The following is a 19,945-nucleotide window of genomic DNA, read 5'->3' as shown; positions in this document are numbered from 1 at the left end:
GTAAGAAAACTTGACTTTGTCTGATACGGATTTATTTTGAGGCAGAATCACATCGCAAACAATGTTTCACCATTTTCACTTAGATGCAATGTATCTTCAAGGTCCCACTAAGATATCAGCAGAGCCACCATTAAACATTTTTCTTAAAATGCTCCCCCGCCACCCCAGGGGAAAAAAAAAAAAAAAACAAAACAAAAAACAAAACACCTCTACCAAATGCAAAGAAAGCTCATATCCAAAAAAGAAAATCCACATGATGTTAATGTTGTAAAGAGTGGAGGTACAGTATTTACAGGACACACAATTAAAAGCAGACTACTGTACAACTCTTTGCTACATTTACATTCTCACACAGATAGGCTTAATTTCCAGAGAAAAATAAATACACATCTGATTTCTATTACACAACTATTTCCAGTTCTTAACCCTATTAAAATAATTTTGTAATCATAGAAATCTTAAACAGGATATATACATATATTTGATGCAGGTGTGATCATTACAATGCACACATGCTGTTTCTGCATTATCTCACACTTGGATCGCAGCCGTTCTGAGCCACACATTTGGTCTCTCTTTACACATGCGCTTTTCTAATAATGAGGCATTTCTCCAGTGTTTCTCATTTGAACTTGTTTACTGGGTTTCCAATGAGTTCTGGACATTGTTCTTCACCTTTGGCAATCCTGTCGCACTTTCGGAACAGGTCGTAGTTGATCTTGTCAGTTATGACGCTGTCCTGCTTGTACTGCGGATGCGCTGCAACAAATTCCCTCATCCACTTGGCCATAGTCATCAGTTCTCCTGTTTTATATCAGAAAAATTAAGAGTTAGACTCAGGCTTGAAGATAGCTGCATGAGGATATCTACTTATGGTTTAGGAAAATACTAGCTGTGTATTTACCTGAGGCACGTTTCTTGATGAGTTTCAGATAATTCAAAATGGTGCACCTAGTGTCCACATCAACTTCCATGTTTTCCAGATAGCAGTTAAGGATTGGAATGAGCCCTTGAAAAACTCCCTCCTGATGATAAAAAAAAAGTGAGAGAACAAAACGTAATTGTTACATTTATTAAAATAATACAAATGGTACTCAGCCAGGCTACTCTGTGTAAAAGGTACAACTGGAATTTGAGCTGCATTATTAAAAAAAAAAAAAAAAAAAAGGTATTTGTGCCAGATTCAATGCTAGTATTAAAGTAACATGATTTAAATGGCTGATATTACATCCCTTTTGTTAACAGTAGGATGGAATTTCTGATATTCTTCTCACCAAGTTGAAAGATGTATTCTTTGTATCAAGAAAAGATGGTGGGGGGTAATAATCACCTTTCCATTGATGATTGTGTCAATGCTCATCAGTGTGTACTCCTCATTACCACCATCAGTCTCCAAACCATTCTGAGCAGAAGAAGAGGTACCATCGAGGACCGGGTTGCAGCCTATTGGTGAACAAACAAATGCATCTGCTACTTCTATTTACCATGAACGTCAACCATAGGTTTCACTTTGTGCTCTACACACCTTTAAAGATGTCCTTCCGGAAGTAAAACATGCCCTCCTGAACTGCATTTCTCTCCTGTGCAACCTTCATGTTTTTGTCAACCTAACAAAAGACAAATGGTTTCTGTATCAGAAGACTATGTACAGTAGTTAAATATAATGTGGACCCAAAAGGACCCACATATCCAATTCTCTTCCCTGTGTGGCTGTTTTACCTTCGACAGGGGAATAAGGAAGTCCAGTTTGTAAGACAAAATCACTCTGGTGAGCAGGACGACAAAGACCACGTAGGCAGCATTTTCAAAGTCAGTTAGCTGCACCTGCACAAAAGACAAAAATAAAAATGAACTCTGCTATTTCATATCATCTGTAACCGAAGGTAGGTAGCAATGAGGCAGTTAATAATTACCTCCATCGGGCGAAACTCAACTCTCCAGCCAATGTCAGAATTTGGAGGTGGTGGTTTAAACCTCATTGTCTGCCAGTTGGTCGACTGGAGGTTCTGTTGAGTGTAAATACGTAAGACATACTGAAGTCAAGTCTCATTCTTCTAAAAAATTCTAAAAGCTGGCAGAACACTGGAATATACCTCAAAGTGATCAGACTCGTTTTCATCATCCAAGTGAATTTTCTCCTTAAATATGGAGAGTGGATCTCGGATGAAGAGGTGTGCTATGTGTTGGGCCAGGAGCTTGTCAATTCCTATCACCAAAAAAAAAAAATCTGATTTATCATTGTTGTTATGTACATGTTTTGTGGATTTGGACTGGTAACGTGAATATCTTTCATTTATTTCACATATTCAATACTGATAGCATGAACAGGTGTCTGTTTAGACATGTCTGTCCTACCTGCACTGAGCAGCTGCTCGTTGATTTCCTTGTCTATTGTCAAATCAATGTCATTGTACTTCTCACCACAGCTGGACAGGTAGCTGTCAATGGAATCATATCTTGACTTGAAGATCCTGTATTTGTCGGTTTTCAAAGGCTGCAAGGGCAAAAATAGTCTTTTTGAAATATATTTAACTGAAAATAAAACTAAAAGGGAGAAATAGCATGGCCTAGTCAAAAGTTTTAGGTGAACAAAGTAAAAGAGATCATAGGCCATTTTAGTGTATCCAAAAATCAAGGTCACGCTATTTCAATGAAACGGCAGCATTTCCTAAATTTGCAGACTGATTAAAAACAGAGGTGAATGATTCAGACTAGTCAAAGATGAGAGCCACCTAATTTAAACACTTGAAGGTATCACATGAAGAGACCTGTTTTTCTGGCTCCACCTGCTCACCTTCAGGCCACGTTCCTCCTGTGTCCTGTCATCCACTGATGCAGAAATAACTCCCCAGCGGCAATCAATGTCTGACACGTAGCCTCTGTAGAAGGGTGAGGCTGCACTCAGTGCCATCTTTAGAGAGCCCAAAAAAAAAATAAATAAATAAAAAAATTCAGTCCAAATTTCATCCAATGAGCTCATGGGTGCAAAAGGGACAGTTTGTTTCTAACCTAAACTTTTTATTGCATAAAAAAAAAAAAAAAGAAGAACTTGCCCATTATTGTAAAAATGTTTCCTTGTTTTGTGTGTCAATAATCACAATGCATTACTCCACTCACCACAATGGGGCAGAAAGTAGCTAGTTGGTCATAGAGGTATCGTGCCTCGTCAATGCTACAAGCCTGGAATGTAACCTGCAACAACACAATAAAAGAGGCTGAAGTGCATTTATACCTAACCTGGAATTGTAAAGCTGCTGCAACACAAAACTCTACACAGTTGTTGAAGACAAATTAAACGTTCTACACTGGCATGCCACGTTCAGTACCTGCAGACAGCAGTTACCCATGCCAAAGCACATGGCATCCATATAGATGTGATCGGGCAGAGCCGCCCGCGCTGCTTCACCGTCATCCTCAGGAAACACCTCCACAAAGGGAGATGGAGTGCACTTGTCTTTGAAGACTGACACATGAACAAGAATACAGTGTTGTTTATTCAACGCTGTTCTAATTTCAAAGAACAGTGGATTTCCTTTTATACTTAAACTTACTTGGCACATTTATTACAACTTTCTCTCCTCTTCTGTGGCGTATGTTTCTGGTTAGGTTGCTGGAAAAGTAAAGGCAAGCATAAAATATTCAAATAAGTGAAACAAGTATAACCAAGGAGAGGATCATGCATCCACATGATTAAAACTGCTTTGTCCTACAGAAAAAAAATAAGCCATCAAAAAAGCAAACTGTAAGCAGATTTTTCGGTCTTTAAAATTGGCTCCTTAATCGTTTGGTCGTTTAAGGAATTTTTGGTACAATACAACAGCCTTTTGAAACCAAGGTGAAGCCATGATAATGTCGGCCTACCTGAATCTGGGGTGTCTGTTGATGACCTCATCTGGAACAAACAACGACTTTGACATTCCCTTCTCAACAGGAGTTGGTGTGCACTCTGGTTTGGTGAAACCTGGGCAACCTAACCTAAACAAACAAGCAGCACGCTATTATTAAAGGGCCGAAACTAATTATTGTTTAGATTAAATGTGTTTATGACTTTACATCTAAAAATTGTGCACATCATCATTCATCATCTGTAAGTGTATTCATTGCATGGTAAGGGGAACATAGAAATGAATATCAGCAATTTATTCGTCTATCACAGAAAAAAAAAAAAAAAAAAAAAAAAACACCCACGAGCCTTTTTTCCTTAGGTTTCTCTCCACTAACAATTATTAACTACTTATTGTGAACACAAAGTACCTTGGAAATGAGGTGATGGTGCAGAGTGTTTCATTTGGATTGAGGACAGATGAGGCCTCTTGTCGTCTCTTGCCCATGTTGCCCTCAACAGTGTTGAACTCTGACATTGTTCCACCATACGGCTGCCCTGGAGTTCCCTCAATCATGTAATTGCCATACTCTGGTCTCCAGAGCGTGGGGTGACTGCAGAAATTAAAAGGTGTTTTATTACAAATAAAATCAATAGAAAGACACCGTTTAAGAAATAGCTGTATTTAAAATGGCCCAACGACCTTCCCAAATAAACGCCCCCTTGATTGTATGTTGGCGGGACAAACAAACCCAACGTATTGGTGCTCCAGAGCGTGCTCTGCGGTGTGCAACAGAGGGGCAGTAATGAGGAATGCATCAGCTCTACTATTCCCACTGCCATTGGCATTTCCCCTGGGTGAAGCTGGCTCCATAGATTTAGACCGACGTCATGGGCAGTGAGCAAACATAACACTCAGGAGCTTATGCAAACAGGTTTCCACTCTCTGATGAAAATTCCTTTCTTTTTTTTAAGAAATGTTATCAGGTGTTTTAAAATGCAAATGACTTGCTGCAGCAGCCTTGACCTTTATCCTTCAGAGCTCCCCTCAGGCAAAAAACCAAAACCCCCCCCAAAAAAAAAAAAAAAAAAAAAAACTTTCATTTCTTATAAATTCGTAAAAAAATAAATAAAAATTACTATACATTTTCTACCTCAACGACCATGCTAAAAGACAGAGAAGTGTCCATAAATTACTCAGATTCCACAGGAAATTAAAATGCTAAATGAATGAATAGTTGTAGAAGTGCACAGGAAAAAGCTCAAACACTTTCTGTTCTCAGAACAACATGCTGTTCTTTTTTCATACTAGAGACATTAACAGTTAACATTAAAAGGCATCAACATAGGGGGAGAGGAAAAAAAAACAAAACATCAACTTGCAGACATTTGTGAAACAATTTGTATGTTAATTGGCAGAATGATCAGGAGAGCCATAATTCTTGTTTGCAGCCTCTCACACTAATGCAGACTGGATCTTTTATCTTTTTATCTGTGTCTCTTCAGAGGTGGTTACATAATGTACATTCCTGTCTTTATATATTTCTCCTATGCAAAATCTCTGCAGGTCACTCCATGTGAAAGCAATGAGGGGAAAAAAGTAACCCCCGCCCTGCCAAATAAACCCAAAACAAAAAAATGACACACACACAAAAAAAAACAAACAAACAAACAAAAAAAAACCTCAAGTTACGCCACGGCTAAATACCACAGCTGATGTCGCTCTTTGAGATACAACAGATCCTTTATGGAGATTGGAGACTATCACTTTGCAGGCCAACCGGTCCGTATAAGTAAACTGAATAATTTTACACAGGAACAAGGAAGAAGCTTCACTGATCACACACACATTCACAGCTTTTTAAGTAAACTTTTTAAAGGAAGTAGACACTTGACAACTTGACCACTGCCCATTCATAAATTTGGTAACAATGATCCTTATCTGTTACGCATTCAATAAATAAACACTTATGGATGCGTGTGAGTGTGTATGTGCAATGCACATTGATTTTATTGTCATAGATCTACTTTTTATGACAGATGTCAAAGCTGAATTTAATATGTATTGTATTAATACAAATCAGTATCTCGTGACTATGATCCCAAACAACTGGTGGTACTGCTGGCTCTCAGGATGCGGCATTTACTTAAATGCCATCAAGATAGGAAATTAAGTGTTGCTATTTGTGTGGTCCAACTAAGTGGATCATTAAAAAAAACAAAAAACAAAAAAACAAAAAACAAAACATGTTTCTGAAAGGAGGAAAAGAGCAAGGGAGGAAACAAAATTGTAGCCATAAGCTTAATAAAAATAAATACATTAAGTAGCAGTCTTACAAAAAAAAAAACCACAAAACATTCAACTACTACAAGTCTCAGTTCAGCTGTGCTTTTTAAGATCTTACTTACTTGGGGTTTATTTTTTCACCCTGCTCTTGGAGTGTTTCCAAAACGTCTCCACTGTTCAGAGAAAGTCGAACCTTCTCATCCACGTCATCCAGTTCCACCAACATGTACTCAACCTAAATGCAAATAAATAAAAACAAGCAGGACAAACTATCAAACCATAATCAAAAGATGGACTACAGCCAATGAAAAAATTCTAACTTCAAAACCAAGTTTTCAGTGTGTGGTAGTTCAGGGGACAAAGCCTACATGTGTCAAGATCAGACTGGGAGGCCATCACATCAATTCCAATTCATCAGTTATGTTTCCTTGACTTTCACTCTGCTGTCCTGTAATCCCCTGTCTGAAAGAGGGATTAATCTGTAACAACAGCATTCCACATTGTTCGAAATCAAAGCACTTTGTTCAAGCTTCTGCACATCCAAGTTTTATGGAGTGGTGGAGGGCAAAAAGAAAAAGCCTATCACATATTCTTAAAGATAAATATGAACACGGGAAGCTGCTGGTGGACAATCTTTGGATTATTTTCAAACGGGCACCACCTAATCAAACATATATTGTGTCCTTAGTTAAGGATAACCTAACCCGATTACAGCGTATCTAACCCATTTACAACGAGTTTGACTGTCATCTTCTAAAATCAATCTACATGTACACATGAGAGACTGCATAATGGAATAATGCGATAGAAGACTAAACATCTTTGGAGGTAGGACGATTTAATGGAGTTAATTGTTTGACTGCATCAATAAAAGACCAGAGTTACATCATCGACAACCAGCATGACTGACATATCGCACACACGACCAGCAGCTGCTGTTAGCAATAATAAAAAGGACCCGTTTCTTACCTCATCGCCCCATTTGAGCACATCCTTCTGACGATCCTTCACCTTGTTGTAGATGTTGAGAAACTGGATGATGCCGTGCTTCCGGATGTGGTCAGCATACTTCTTTGTTTCTTCCCAGTTGAGCGGAGAGCCCTGAGACAGTAGACCCATCGCTCAGACAGGCTGGGGGCTGGAAACTGGATCCTGGAGTCTGAGCGCCGAACCTGCACGCCGAGCGTTAGCTAGCTAGCTTTACCGCCACCACCACAACGAAGCTAGCATGAAGCCTCTGCAGGCAACCGTGAAGGGCCCGTCTCTTCCGGGAGCTTTCGGGGGGTGGTGGTGGTGGTGGGGGGGGTTGTTCGGAGTTTCTCGGTTGCTGTTAACCGGAGTGCCCTGTCGGTAACCTCAGGTGGGCATCCAGAAGAAGCAGGCCCCGGCTCATCACTTGCTAATCACCGGTTAGCACGATAGCACGCTCCAGAAAACACGCAGCCAGAAACTACAATTAAAACTAAATAAAACAAAAAAAAAACCCAGAGTCTGCCAAAGCCCTGGCTCCGTTACCGTGCAGACTGTGCGCAGGACCGACACCGTGCTGCTGTGCGTTTCCAGTCCGATCTGCTTCGCCGTGCAGCGGAAGGTTCAACATATGAACGCCTCCCGGCTCCGCACATGTGACGCCCTCGGGTGGGTCACCGTGACTCAGCAGACTTCACCACCTGGCCCCGCCCACCAAGCTGTCAATCGGAGCGACGCCGCGTTCAGGGCCGGTCGGTGTTTTCAGAGTTTCCGTGCGAGGAGGGCCTGGAGTCAATCAATCGGTCGTTTCAGCCATAGAAATCTACATTATTCCAATAGTAACTTAGTTTTAATAAACAGAGCAGTTAGCTATAGACCGTTTTAAACATTTTAAAACGTGTTCTGCTTTTGATTTCTCTTCATTTATGAACATCCCATATAAAAGAAAAAAAAAGATTAAATTAAAGATTAAGATTAAAGATTAAAGATCACAATAATAAGACACAATCAAACTGTGTTCACACAAAGCACACGATTGCTTGCTTGCGTTTTGTTTTCTGGGATCAACATTACAAAGCTATTTAACTCACCTTGCCTTTTTTTGTTTGTTTTTCCCAAAATCACAACATTCAAACAAATGAGTCATGTTTTGGCCACATTTGTGAGAGTTCACAGCTTCATCATGTGGAAGCTCAGTCATTTTACTTTAGATTGTAACAATGATACAGTGCTTTCTTTTATCAGAGGGTGTGCCAATTGAACTTCACACACACTTTGATCAGTAATTTACACCCAAATAAAAATGTCTGTTTGACTGACTCATTAAATTCCATACAAGCATAATGTGTTTCCCTGTAAAATGCATAATTGTGTTATAGATATTATATATTATCTGTGTGTTACATAACTAATACATTTTAAACCACTGGAGATATTAGGTAGGTGCTTATTGTCCACCAAGTCAGAACTCAAAGGACTAATGGATTTTTTTACATCTTGGGTAATAATACACCAAAAATACATTATTTATAATGTGAAGCTCTTTTATATCCTCATTTGGCTCATATTACATGCATGAATTTCCTGCAACTTTGCTCTCATGGAGTGAGGCATGTTTACAGTATGAATAGAAGGCTTGTGAGGCAAAGTTTGTGGCTTTCCAGACTTTACCTTTAATTAATAATTAAAAGCACAGTTTGGCACACACAGCTAATTTACTGTCTCCTTGGATTTATATCAATGATAATGAAAAAAAAAAAAAACAAACCCACAAATATGTGAGTTTTGTGGTTGGACATATAAAATATTTATACCCTTTGACGTCACTGTCAGATTAAAGACAATAAGGGCTAAAGGTATACGAATACCTTTCGATGCTTATGAGAAACAGATTAATGTAGCTAAAACAAAGCAAATCTGGTCCTTATATTGCAGTTTTCGACCCCATAGTCCGAAACACCAACATTACTTTCACCGATAAGTGTAATAAGTAATCACAAATGTACTTCTATTAAAACTGGAAAAGAGCTAAATAATCTTATGTGTATGTAGAATTTTTTTCTGTCAATTTATGTCTTTATGATATACAAATAAAGGACCACAGCTCATTGTAACTTACATCATCTCTTTAATTTAAAAACAACCAAAAAAATGAAAAGTCATGAGCAGTCAAAGAAATCAAAGAGTACTGACATCCTGGAAAGCTCAGGCTTACAACGTCATTCCCGAGTTGTGTTTGTTTTTCTTTTTTACAAAATAGTTTCCTACAGTCACATCCAGGCCCATTCAAGCTGCTTCATCCCAGCATCTTCCTACCAGAATCTGTTTCCCTGGCACTGATGGTGTTTCACATGACATACAAGACAAGACTACTGAATACACAGTCTTAATGTGTAGTTGGATTAAACATCAATCACAAGCACCTACTCCTGGTAAGTGAAGCCAACACTTATTCAGCTCCAGCTTTCTGACACTCATTATTCTGTTCAAGTATCTGAGAATCACAGTAGCAGTAGTCACCATAACCGGACTGTCACATAATCCAGCATTATTATTTCCACAGTGCTGGGTAAAAAAAGAGTCATTTCCACACTGATATTGTATTTTTCACTTTCCATATACCATTTTGTTAACTATAGAAAAACGTCAATGAAATTATCCCATCTGATTTGGCCCCAAAAATAAATTTCTGTCTAAAAATAATGAAACATTGCAATGCACTATATGCAAACTTCTGATTCTCCTTGCCAGCACTTGCTATAGGTCAGTTAAAATTAACTTGTTTTTATTCTTCTTCTTCTTTTTTTTTTTTTTTTACTAATTGTAATCAGAATGTGTTCCCAATTTTATAATTTCTGCTTAATTTCTGCTGAAGAGAGTCGATGACCATTTTAACGGATCATCTTAGCTGCAAAAAAGCAACTGTTGTTAGATTTGAGAACCAAGTTTGATGCACCAGCCAAGCTGGAGAACTTTAGACATGTAAAATGCACCATTAGAATCATTTAATCTTATATACTAACTGGTGCAGATGAAACCGAACTGGCTCTGGACTCCCGTGTTTTCCGTGTGGGTATGGTGACAACACAGCATGAAATGCCAACTGTTGCTTCTGGCAATTCATCATCCTCAGTCCATTCATTGAGGTCAGGGTTGTAAACCTGAATGCATTTCTTGTACTTCTTCTCTCCCTCATTCCAGCCTCCAAGGAGATAAACCTTGTTGTTCAAAATGGAAATGCCGGCTGTGCTCACTCCTGTGTGAAGAGGCGCGCAGTAGCTCCACTGCCCATTGTGAGGGTTGTAAGATTCGACAGCAAGGACATCCACCCTCTCACCGCGACCTCCCAACTGACTACCACCAATGACGTAGGCTCGGTCTCCCACGGTGGCAGCGCAGTGCCAGCCTCTTGGCGTGCTGAGACTGTTCTTATCCTGCCAGGTATCGGTAGAGGGGTCGTATGAGCACACAGCCCTGGAGTAGGCGTTGTTGATGTAACCTCCGGATACAAGGATCTTGCCGTCGATGACAGAACTGCCGTGACAGCAGCGGGGCACCTCCATTGGAGCTTTCATCTGCCATTGGTTGGAGGAAGGCACATAGCACTCCACAGAGGCCTGAACACCATCAGAGTTACGCCCTCCGATGGCAAACAACAGGCCATTGAAAGTGTTGAGGCTGAAGTGGGTTCGTCTCTGGATCATGTTGCTCAAGTGAATCCAAGCGTTGAAGCGTGGGTCATATCTAAGCACAGAGAAGACAGGAAGAGCTTAAATTTATTTTCTCACTCTACACAAACTCTTATGGCAAAGTCTATGTTTAAAATCACTCAGGTCTTACCTGCAGAAATTGCTAACAGCATGCTTAGCCTGGTTCCTTGCATCATTCTGGTCCTCACCACCTGCCACATACAGGAAACCATCCAACACTGCCACACACTGATTAAAGCTCTTAGCCGGCATTTCTGTCAATTTGTTCCACAGGTTATCTGCATCTCTGTACAGAACATCTTTGCTGAGTGATTTCTCTGTCAAGGCAGGACGTCCACCGACTGTGAGTATCACCTTTAGGCCACCGCGTACCTTCGTTCTGCGTGACTGGAGGATGTTCTGTTGGTATGGCAGCAGATGGTAATTCATGGCATCAACAAGGAGACGGTGGCACTCGGGGTCTTGCATCATCCTAGGCACATTCTGGACGTGGTTCACCAGGTCTTGGGCAGAGATAGTGCCAAAGCGGATATGGGTTAGGAGATCCGCTGCGTACTTCAGCCTTTTCTCATCAAAGTCCAACCATTTCATGGCAATCTGGAAGGCCGTGATCTCGGAGGGAAGCTGCAGAGAATCATCAGTGAGGAAAGCACTGATCTGTTCATAAGTGAGCTTCAGGAACTGCTCCATCTCGGAAAACTCAATGAAGTTCTCCCGCATGAACTTCTGAGCTGCCTCCTTGGTCTCTTTGAGGTCGTACGCATCAGCAATGTTGGCAACATACATGCAATTCTCCACGCTGAGCTCCTGCATGAGGAAATCGCTGCACATCTTCACTAAGCTGCTGATCTGCAGCAGCATGGCTGCGGCAATAGTGCTGCCAATGCTGTACAGTGAAAGGGTCAGTTTTCCGGAGTAGGCATATGTGATTGCAGTGGCGAGGCCGACCGGTGAGAGATCGTTCAGGTCTATCTTTTGGAGGGCAGAATCCTTCTTCAAGATGTTTCTAATGTACTCACTGCAGGAGGCCATGACAACCTTGTGGACATCAAAGGACTTTGACTTGGTGGCAACTGTTAGGTCACACAGGAAGCTCTCGTGCCTCATGTTGCTCATGCCCTCCAGAAGGTTTGGGGCATACACAGAATCAGTAACTTCAGTTGAAATGCAGTTGAAGCCATTTCCTCCTTCTAACAGTGTATTCAACCCATTGATCTTGTTGACGGGGCTGTCCTCGACCATTATGGTCATTTCGTTTATGTCTCCTTTATTCTTTTTTGCTGCCTTGTTCTTTTTGGGTGCCATGGCTGTAGCAACAGAATGCAGCCCAGACCTTGCGGAAATATAAATACAGAACATATCAACATATCACACATCGTACGAGTCAGCTCGATAAAGTTGTGTGTGACGGATAGATTTTGACAGATATGAATCACTCTCATAAAAGAATGGCAAAATATTACTTGGTCTGCTCAAATTATCAGTCATGCGATTCATAATGAGGAGGAGATGAGGGGACCCCATATTTACAAAACCAATCTATATCAAAATATTTGAATTCTTTTATGGATTAAGATGTACATTTGCCCTGTGTTGTTTTCATTAATGTCGAAACCCTTGTTGGATCTAAGGAGGGGACAGTTTGGAGTTATAATTGAATTTATTCTGACACATGCAGACATTGACTTCTTATATAAAAACATGTGTGCTACCAGGTGATGCTGGAGTGAGGGAGCGAGTCAACATACCCCTCTTTGCATCTGTCACAATTTATCAGCAGTACATCCAGGAATAGCAACACTCCACGGCTCTCCCATGACGTTCCTTTTATAGACTTTGAGTTATGAACAACAGGCCTCATGTCCACTGACTGTTTAAAGTCGGATTTAGGCACATTTAGGCACTCTTTTTTTTAAAGAAAACTAAACTTTTCTTTATTTCATTTAATTATTTCAAGCTTGTCCTGGAATTCTGCAATTAAAACCGTCTACACGACAAAAAAGTTTGACCTAACGCCACTCCTTACATTATTTACCCAAAACCCTGGCAACAAACTCCAATTGTGTTATTTATATGTAAAAAATATATATATATATATATTTTTTTACAAACAAAGCTTCAAATATCTTTTGAACTTTGGAACAAGACCAAATGAGAAAAGAACCTATTCTCCACTATAAAGTGATTGACACAAACCGAAGCTATACTTGCAGCTTTTTTCCTTTTCCTTGCTATAACTGCAAACAGCCATAGCAGGGGATAACTCCACTTACCTGAGAAATGAAGTTGAGGCTGGTGAAGAAGGAACTGGTGCCTCCAGTTACTGGAGCAGGAGAGAGAGACCAACAGTCTCCTCTGCTGAAAGAGACATGGAGTTAACTCCTCCTCTAAGAGGGTGAGTGCCAATCAAGGATTGTGCAATGTATGTGGTAGAATATAGCAGTGTGTATGTGGTGTCCTACTATAGCCTACAATCACTTGATGCCAACATACCACTGGAGCTCGACATCATCTGAAGAGTTTCATTTGACCCTCAACCAAAAATCATTACCTAAAAGTGGGGCAAGGAGGATCTTGTTTTAGTATCCACATAGAAACGCTGTTTTTGATGCTTCACATTTACAATACTCCACCTGGCAAAACTTACAAAATCATAAAACTGAGTCCAGCTCATATTACAATATTGTTGTCTTCGCTGTGTTGGTTGATGCTGGCTGCGAGGTGTTAGTGGGCTACATTACCACAAAAGATATGGGAGTCATGATCTAATAGGTCATGCATCTCAGCTCTTGAACTGACAAATTTTGAAGGCGTTTCAAGTCATATTATGAGAAAATGTTGCCATCCATTTTCAATTTACCTGCATAGAGAAGGAAAGACCTCTCCTTTATTAGCAATTACCAATTACCAATTCAAAAGGCCATTGAATATGTCCCAAAGTGGGACCCGTAGGTATCCAGTACAGTTCACAGGGGGAGTTTATTCTTATTAATATCTGCACGTTATTCTCCATAGCCACATTAAGTTCAGCAGTTTCTGTCATATACTCACTTTCATGTGATTTTTTTTATTTATTTATTTTTTTTTCACCATCGGTTGGACACATATTTAAATACCACTACAAACCACATCATCTGTGGCGGGTTCCGCCCATTATAATGGTGTCATCAAGGGGCGCGCGCCGCCCGGTGCGTGTGGACGGTTGCACGTGAGTCATCGCGATGGCCAGCAGCTCTGAGGTGGCGAAGAAAGTCATGCGGTTCAAACTCCAGCTCACAGACCCAGCAGAGTCTGCCACGGTAGCTACAGCACATTTCAGTCAGAGCAGAGCCAGAAGAGGGGAAACTGCCATCTTTCGGATCACTCCTTGTTTTGTTGTTGTTGTTTTTTTTTTTCTTATTATTATTTATTTTTATTTTGCCTTTTTAGATCTGCCCGATCGAAACTGAAATGTCTTTAATCGACAGCCCTGTGTCGACTCTGCAGACTCGTCGGCGTGAAGATATTGACTAAAATGAGCGGCTCTCACGCTGGACGCTGTTTAAAAAGTGAATTGATCATTTCCTCCCTGCAGGCTCTCATTCCGCCCCGCTTCCTAAAGCTCAGTCTCTTTAATGCCGGGATAGACGGAAGCTGATGAGTGACATGTGTGCTCACATATCACTGTGGGGGGGGGGGGGGGCGGTTTTAGATGAGGGAGGCGCCTTTAGTGCTAAAATTGGCAGCTTCCAGTTGTTCAGCTTATGGCTGCCATCCATCATCCCTGAAGGTAGTAACTCTGCGAGCTTGTGTCAGATGCTCCCTATATATACATTGGCTATATTTAATTCTCACATTTAGGATTTCTAATCTAAAATACAGTTTAAATGCAAAAATCGACAATCCAGACATATGATGAGACCTGATTTACCTGTGATGGCATAATCCATTTTTAGTTCGCAGTAAAAGGAGCAGCCGAGGTGGGTGTGTAAAGTTCCCATACATAGCTTCTGCACTGAAAGCACAATCAGCAACTGTGGTGATCCTAAACCTGGACTGCCATATTTGGCATGGCAGGTTTTCTTCAATCAAGTTCACATTTTGTGTGTGTGTGAATACCACACGCAGGTGCACCATATAGTTGCCCTGGCACTGCTTTGGTAGCATTAATGTGTGCATTGCTTTTTTTCTAGGTTGTTAAAATTTTGAAGAAGCTCAAAGATCTGGATATCACATTAGACATTCTTGCTGTGAGTGTCTTTTGGCAAGAAAATTGGGCATGTTTAATTTTCCTTGCATGTATTAACCAGTGTCTACTTGTAGGAAACTGGAATTGGTAAAACAGTTAACTCCTTGCGCCGACATGAGAAGGCTGGAGAATTTGCTAAGTCTCTTGTTAAAGGCTGGAAAAAACTGGTCCCTAAGGCGTGTTCAAGGTGATACCTATTTATAATTATGTGAATGGATTATAGTAAAATGAATTGTGCTTTAATGTTCATGTGTTCGACATGGTAAATGCAATGTCATTTCTTTGCTTGACGCAGCCACACAGAGGCTGGAGATGCCTCAGGGACTGTGTTTGTTAAAGACAAACTAGATGAAGAAAGCTGTCCAAACACTGGACATTCGACACCAGAGGATTTCAACAATAACTGCTTAACATCAGTCACCAAGTGTCAGGATTCATCAGATGAGGATGTCTCCAGGAGGAGGAAAGCTGCTTCAGAGAAAAAAATACTTCAGCAACAGAAAGGAAACAAGAAAGCAAATCGAGAAAAAAGTCACCAAGAAAACCAGAGTTTCTTTCAGAATTTTCCAGTCTTGGAAAAGAAAATTGGAGGTGAAACAATGGAACATTCGCTTGCTTCAAAGAAGAAGAAAAGTGATCGGAGCGGCAGAAAATCAGAAGCTGGAGATCTTTTCCATGGGAACAAAAATTCTGAGAACACTCTTCAGAGATCCCAGTCTGGCTCCAGGGAAAAACTGAAAAGCAATTCTGATAGTGGGGGAATTGGGCCAGAAAAAGAGTCAAATGACAAATCAAAGCCATCAAATTACTTTTCAGAGGAAGATGAAGAATTGTTTTCAATTGAACCCAGCCACAAATCCTCAAATAATGGTATCAGAGATGATAGATCTTCAGGAAAATTAAGGAGCTCCAAGGCCCAAAAGAGAAAAAGGAAGAAAACAAGCAAAGAGAGAGAAGTTGGTCTTAAAGACAAGCAAGAGTCAGAAAGTGAGGGACATTCAAAACATAAAGCCAAAAAAGCAAAAACAAAGCACAAAAACAGTGACAGCGACCAAGGCGGGCCCTCCAAGTCTTTTGAATCATACTTGAACTATGATGTTAATGCTTTCAAGAGAAAAGAACAACATGGAGTGAAGAAACTCCCCAAGAAAATCAAGACAGCAATAAGAGAAGAAGCAACAAAAGATCCTGGTATGAAACTTTTCAAGTCACCTGTGATGTCTGTAAAAGTTAGTCCTCCAAAGAAGGTAATGGTAATCATGGATTACATTTTGTTTGTGCATGCTATGTTGAATAGTATTGACCAATAATGGCTGATATTCAAGTTTCAGGCATCTATAGTGGACCTGATGAATATTCCTTTGCCTGCTGTTCTGCCTGAATTGGAAAAGCCATCCGCTTTTGAATACTTTGATAGAAAAGGTAACGTGCATCCAAATACGATTGTATTTACACACTGGTTGTTTTTTTTCTTAACACTCCTTCTATTTTAAAGCTGAGAGGGAGTCTGATTTCTGTGATGCCTCTGAAGAGTCTGCTGTTTTCACCGGTCAGCGACTTAATACGAAGATGCAAGTGTACTCTGGCGCCAAGACCGTCTTCCTCCCAACAATGATGAGCTTGTATCAACAGTGTATCCGGATACTCCAGAACAATATAAACTGTGAGTCAAGCCCAAACAACTTTTTTTTTTTTTTTTTGGCTGCGATGTCTGCGTGTGTTGGATTTATATTTAGATGCAGGGATCTTTTCTCAGTGCTTTATGAAACCGGAGGAGTCCCGTTTGAAATCCTCGAGCCAGTATTGGAGAGGTGTACGCCAGAGCAGCTGCTACGCATTGAAGAATGCAACCCAGTAAGAATAGACATATGAATAAATTTCATGCAGACGTGCACATTCTGGTCACTTTATGATGTCATCTCCCGACCCCTGAGGACTGGAGACCATGCAAGCCACGAGATGAAACTTAGATCATAGTCATATGTCTGGCAACACTTAAACAATGAACTGTCTGCAGTATGGCATGTTATTACAGTGGTCAATGAGTGTGTGTCAGTTCAAACTGGAATCACCTTTTGACACCAGTAAACATAATTGATGGACTTTGATGGACTTTGGTTAGAGGTTTAAACATTTACTGTAAAAGCTACTAAAAGTTATTTTTTGCTAGTGTTGTAACTGTTTATGCCCACAGATCTACGTTGGAGCGACAGACCATTTATGGGGGAAACACTGCCAGAGAGACTTCAAAGACTCCAGCCTTCAGGAGTATGAATCATGGAAAGAGATGTACACGAGGCTGTCTGAGGAGAGGGAAAGAAAGCTCCAAAGACTGACAAAAAGCATTGTATCAGCACATTCCAACAAACCCAAAGGTCTGTGCTACATACAAACATACTGAGATTAACTCTGCAATTAGTACTCTGGATATGAGGAAAATATTTAATTCAGTCCTCATTATATTCTGTACACTGTGACACTTTTTTTTTTTTTTTTTTTTTTTTAGGTCGGCAGGTGAAGATGGCATTTATTCACACTGTTGCCAAGCCACCAAGAGATGTACGAATTCAGCAGGAAATTCATGGAACTGCTGCTCAGCAGCCTCATCAGCCCAAGTGCAGGTGGGTTTCAGCATCTTAAAAATAGACATAGCTACAGTTTTTTTTTTCCTCCATTCATTTCAGACAAGATGTCCTAATTAAAAATGTTGTAAGTAAAACCAAGTATTAAATTAGCAATGATGAGGCCATTGCTGTGCGTTTCTTTGGCAAAGCAGTAACACCTGTAAGCCTTGCACTAGTTCTGCTCCTACTCCATATAACAGCCCCAAACCATAAAGTGATCACTCAACAACAGCAGCTTAGCAGGATCATAACCTGTTGGAGACGAGTGTGATAAGAGTGAAATGCTCTTTGGGTGAGCTTAGAGCTTATGCAGACACAGGAATTGAAGCAATGTGCTGGATAAACTGGTTTTGTTCTACTTTGAGATGGCCTTGGGTCCTTTGTCAACTGTTGCAACATGGGATGCTGCACACTTGGATGCTTTTTGTGTGTGTTTGTTTGTGCCAAATATGGCAGTCCAGGTTTGTTTTTGTTTTTTTTTTCCTCCCCCCCCCTGCTGTTTTACAAATGCACAACTCTGCTGCTCAGATTCTGCACTGTGCTATTATTTCACAAACCTGCAGCACCAAGGTTCAGGACAACAAATTGAAGCCAAGTAGTAACGAGCCCAGCAGGTCCAGCAGCTCCATCTCAGGGGGAAACAACATGCAAGATCCTCGCAAAAAAACAAGTGAGCTGACACGAGGGATTAGTGGTGCCGTTCTAACATTCAGCTCCCTCCCTCCCACTCTGTCATGTTCTTTAAAGGTCATAATGAGGGATGGCAGATAGAACTTGTATAACCTGATGTTATTGTTTTGTGCTCACAGGAGTTGCTCCAATGATGGCAAAGTCCCTAAAGGCATTTAAGAAACAGTTGGGACGCAGATAAATGCCCTTACGATCACGCTACTTGTATTGTGAAGATGTGGGAAAAGTGCACTCTGTCATTTGTTGGGCAATACCAGGCTTGTGTTCACTTCAGATTAATTTATGTTGTTTATCTTAATGGACAGACAGTAGATAAGTTTTTTTCCTCAATAACTGTGACTGTTTTTCACTATTAAATGGACAATGAAGTCAGCAATTCCACTTGTTTTTGATATTTTTTTGTTTTTCAATCTTTAGCCAGAATCAGTGGCTGGTTATTTAATAGAATGTGCCTCCCTCTAGAGGCTGTATAGGGACATTTATTTTGTGCATATTTACACATTTCTTTTTATCATTCACCCAAACACTTCAAAATCAAATCTTGAAATCTGTTATACAAATGAAATGTGGCATTTTAAACGGACTTGCGCAAACTCATTCGATGATGATTAGTGGTTAGTGCTGTTTTTGGATTAAAAAATAAAAGCTAACCCCTAAAGGACAGAGAGGCACATTGACGCACCAGAATTATGAACTGGACAAAGTGCAAACAACCACCCAGTGACTATGTAGCAGCTGGTTTATGGTATCTCTAAATACACATCTGATTTAGTACAGGATTCACACAGTGGATATTCTTAGATTAATTTCAGTTCAAACATATTACCACTCAACAAACAGGGGCACATTCCAACACAACAATTCTGTGCAAAATTGAGGAGGAGGAGTAGGAAGAGAGGAATGTCTTAGTTTGAATACAGTTTTTCCAGGATTGTCTATGTTTTGGTTCTGCTTTATGGAATTTAAATGTTAAATTCTTGTGGGGTTTTTTTTATGGTCATTACTCTGTCTCTCCTTTTGTCTTATTTCAAGCTTCTTAAAAGATGATGAATGCTTATTAACTCAAGATATATAAATATGTAGCAGAAGATCATGTTATAGTTTCATCTTATCAGGAACACCATTAGTGACTATCATCTGCATTTTACATTAACATCTCATGTCATTTACATCTTTCATATTTGTAAAAATGCATAAAATTATTTACTTCTTTATGTTTCTATCCTATTGTTTCTGCTTACCCTGGCAAAAGAATTTCCACGGGATGAATAAAGTTTTCTCATTTTATTTCTTATCTTATACCTACTTTGTCCCTAAAATAATTAACATACAAAAATTAAAAGCCATAATAAAACAAGGACTCTTATTATTATTATTATATTTCACCACATTCCTACCACAGATACGTTTAAATGACTTGACCTCCATACTTTTTTTAAAATTATTATATTTTGTCCCCCCCCCCCTCAGTGTGGTGGTGGCGGGGGGCCCCTCGGGGCTGGTGCCGGCCCCTCGGTGCCCCTCCGCGGCGGCCCTGTGCTGAACGGGACAGTCCAGAGGAGGGACCGGGAGGAGGAGCCGCCTGGGACGGTGACGTAGGATCGGAATGAGGGA

At 40.3% G+C, this 19,945-nt stretch overlaps 3 protein-coding genes across 5 annotated transcripts; 1 reads left to right on the top strand and 2 right to left on the bottom strand.

Moving 5' to 3' along the window:
• Positions 1-7,668, bottom strand: gclc (glutamate-cysteine ligase, catalytic subunit). 3 transcript variants are annotated; one of them, XM_029520330.1, is made up of 17 exons: positions 7,080-7,201; positions 6,479-6,572; positions 6,233-6,345; positions 4,255-4,437; positions 3,862-3,975; positions 3,552-3,610; positions 3,327-3,463; positions 3,118-3,192; positions 2,795-2,911; positions 2,356-2,494; positions 2,094-2,206; positions 1,914-2,006; positions 1,720-1,824; positions 1,526-1,607; positions 1,331-1,443; positions 905-1,025; positions 2-804 (listed from the first exon to the last, which is right to left on the bottom strand). In XM_029520330.1, the coding sequence occupies exons 3-17, from the start codon at positions 6,334-6,336 to the stop codon at positions 623-625; spliced, it is 1,737 nt and encodes a 578-aa protein (XP_029376190.1). In that variant the 5' UTR covers positions 6,337-6,345; positions 6,479-6,572; positions 7,080-7,201; the 3' UTR covers positions 2-622. The 3 variants fall into 3 exon arrangements, with proteins under 3 accessions (XP_029376189.1, XP_029376190.1, XP_029376188.1); XM_029520328.1 differs by lacking the exon at positions 6,479-6,572 and having other exon boundaries at positions 7,080-7,667; XM_029520329.1 differs by lacking the exons at positions 3,862-3,975; positions 6,479-6,572 and having other exon boundaries at positions 1-804; positions 7,080-7,668.
• Positions 7,669-9,190: 1,522 nt separating this feature from the next.
• Positions 9,191-13,143, bottom strand: klhl31 (kelch-like family member 31). The gene is made up of 3 exons (XM_029520327.1): positions 13,063-13,143; positions 10,920-12,122; positions 9,191-10,823 (listed from the first exon to the last, which is right to left on the bottom strand). Exons 2-3 carry the CDS (start codon positions 12,092-12,094, stop codon positions 10,091-10,093), a joined length of 1,908 nt encoding a protein of 635 aa, XP_029376187.1. The 5' UTR covers positions 12,095-12,122; positions 13,063-13,143; the 3' UTR covers positions 9,191-10,090.
• Positions 13,144-14,010: 867 nt separating this feature from the next.
• On the top strand, positions 14,011-19,930 carry eloal (elongin A, like). The gene is made up of 12 exons (XM_029521796.1): positions 14,011-14,088; positions 14,481-14,558; positions 14,962-15,018; positions 15,092-15,204; positions 15,313-16,264; positions 16,343-16,439; positions 16,513-16,680; positions 16,774-16,871; positions 17,212-17,392; positions 17,524-17,638; positions 18,451-18,472; positions 19,802-19,930. The coding sequence occupies exons 1-12, from the start codon at positions 14,011-14,013 to the stop codon at positions 19,928-19,930; spliced, it is 2,088 nt and encodes a 695-aa protein (XP_029377656.1).
• The last annotated feature ends 15 nt before the right edge of the window (positions 19,931-19,945 follow it).

The sequence above is a fragment of the Echeneis naucrates genome, chromosome 15 (assembly GCF_900963305.1).
Source record: "Echeneis naucrates chromosome 15, fEcheNa1.1, whole genome shotgun sequence".
Taxonomy (NCBI): domain Eukaryota; kingdom Metazoa; phylum Chordata; class Actinopteri; order Carangiformes; family Echeneidae; genus Echeneis; species Echeneis naucrates.
The sequence above is the reverse complement of the archived record's forward strand: the minus strand, read 5'-3'. Positions and strand labels throughout refer to the sequence as shown.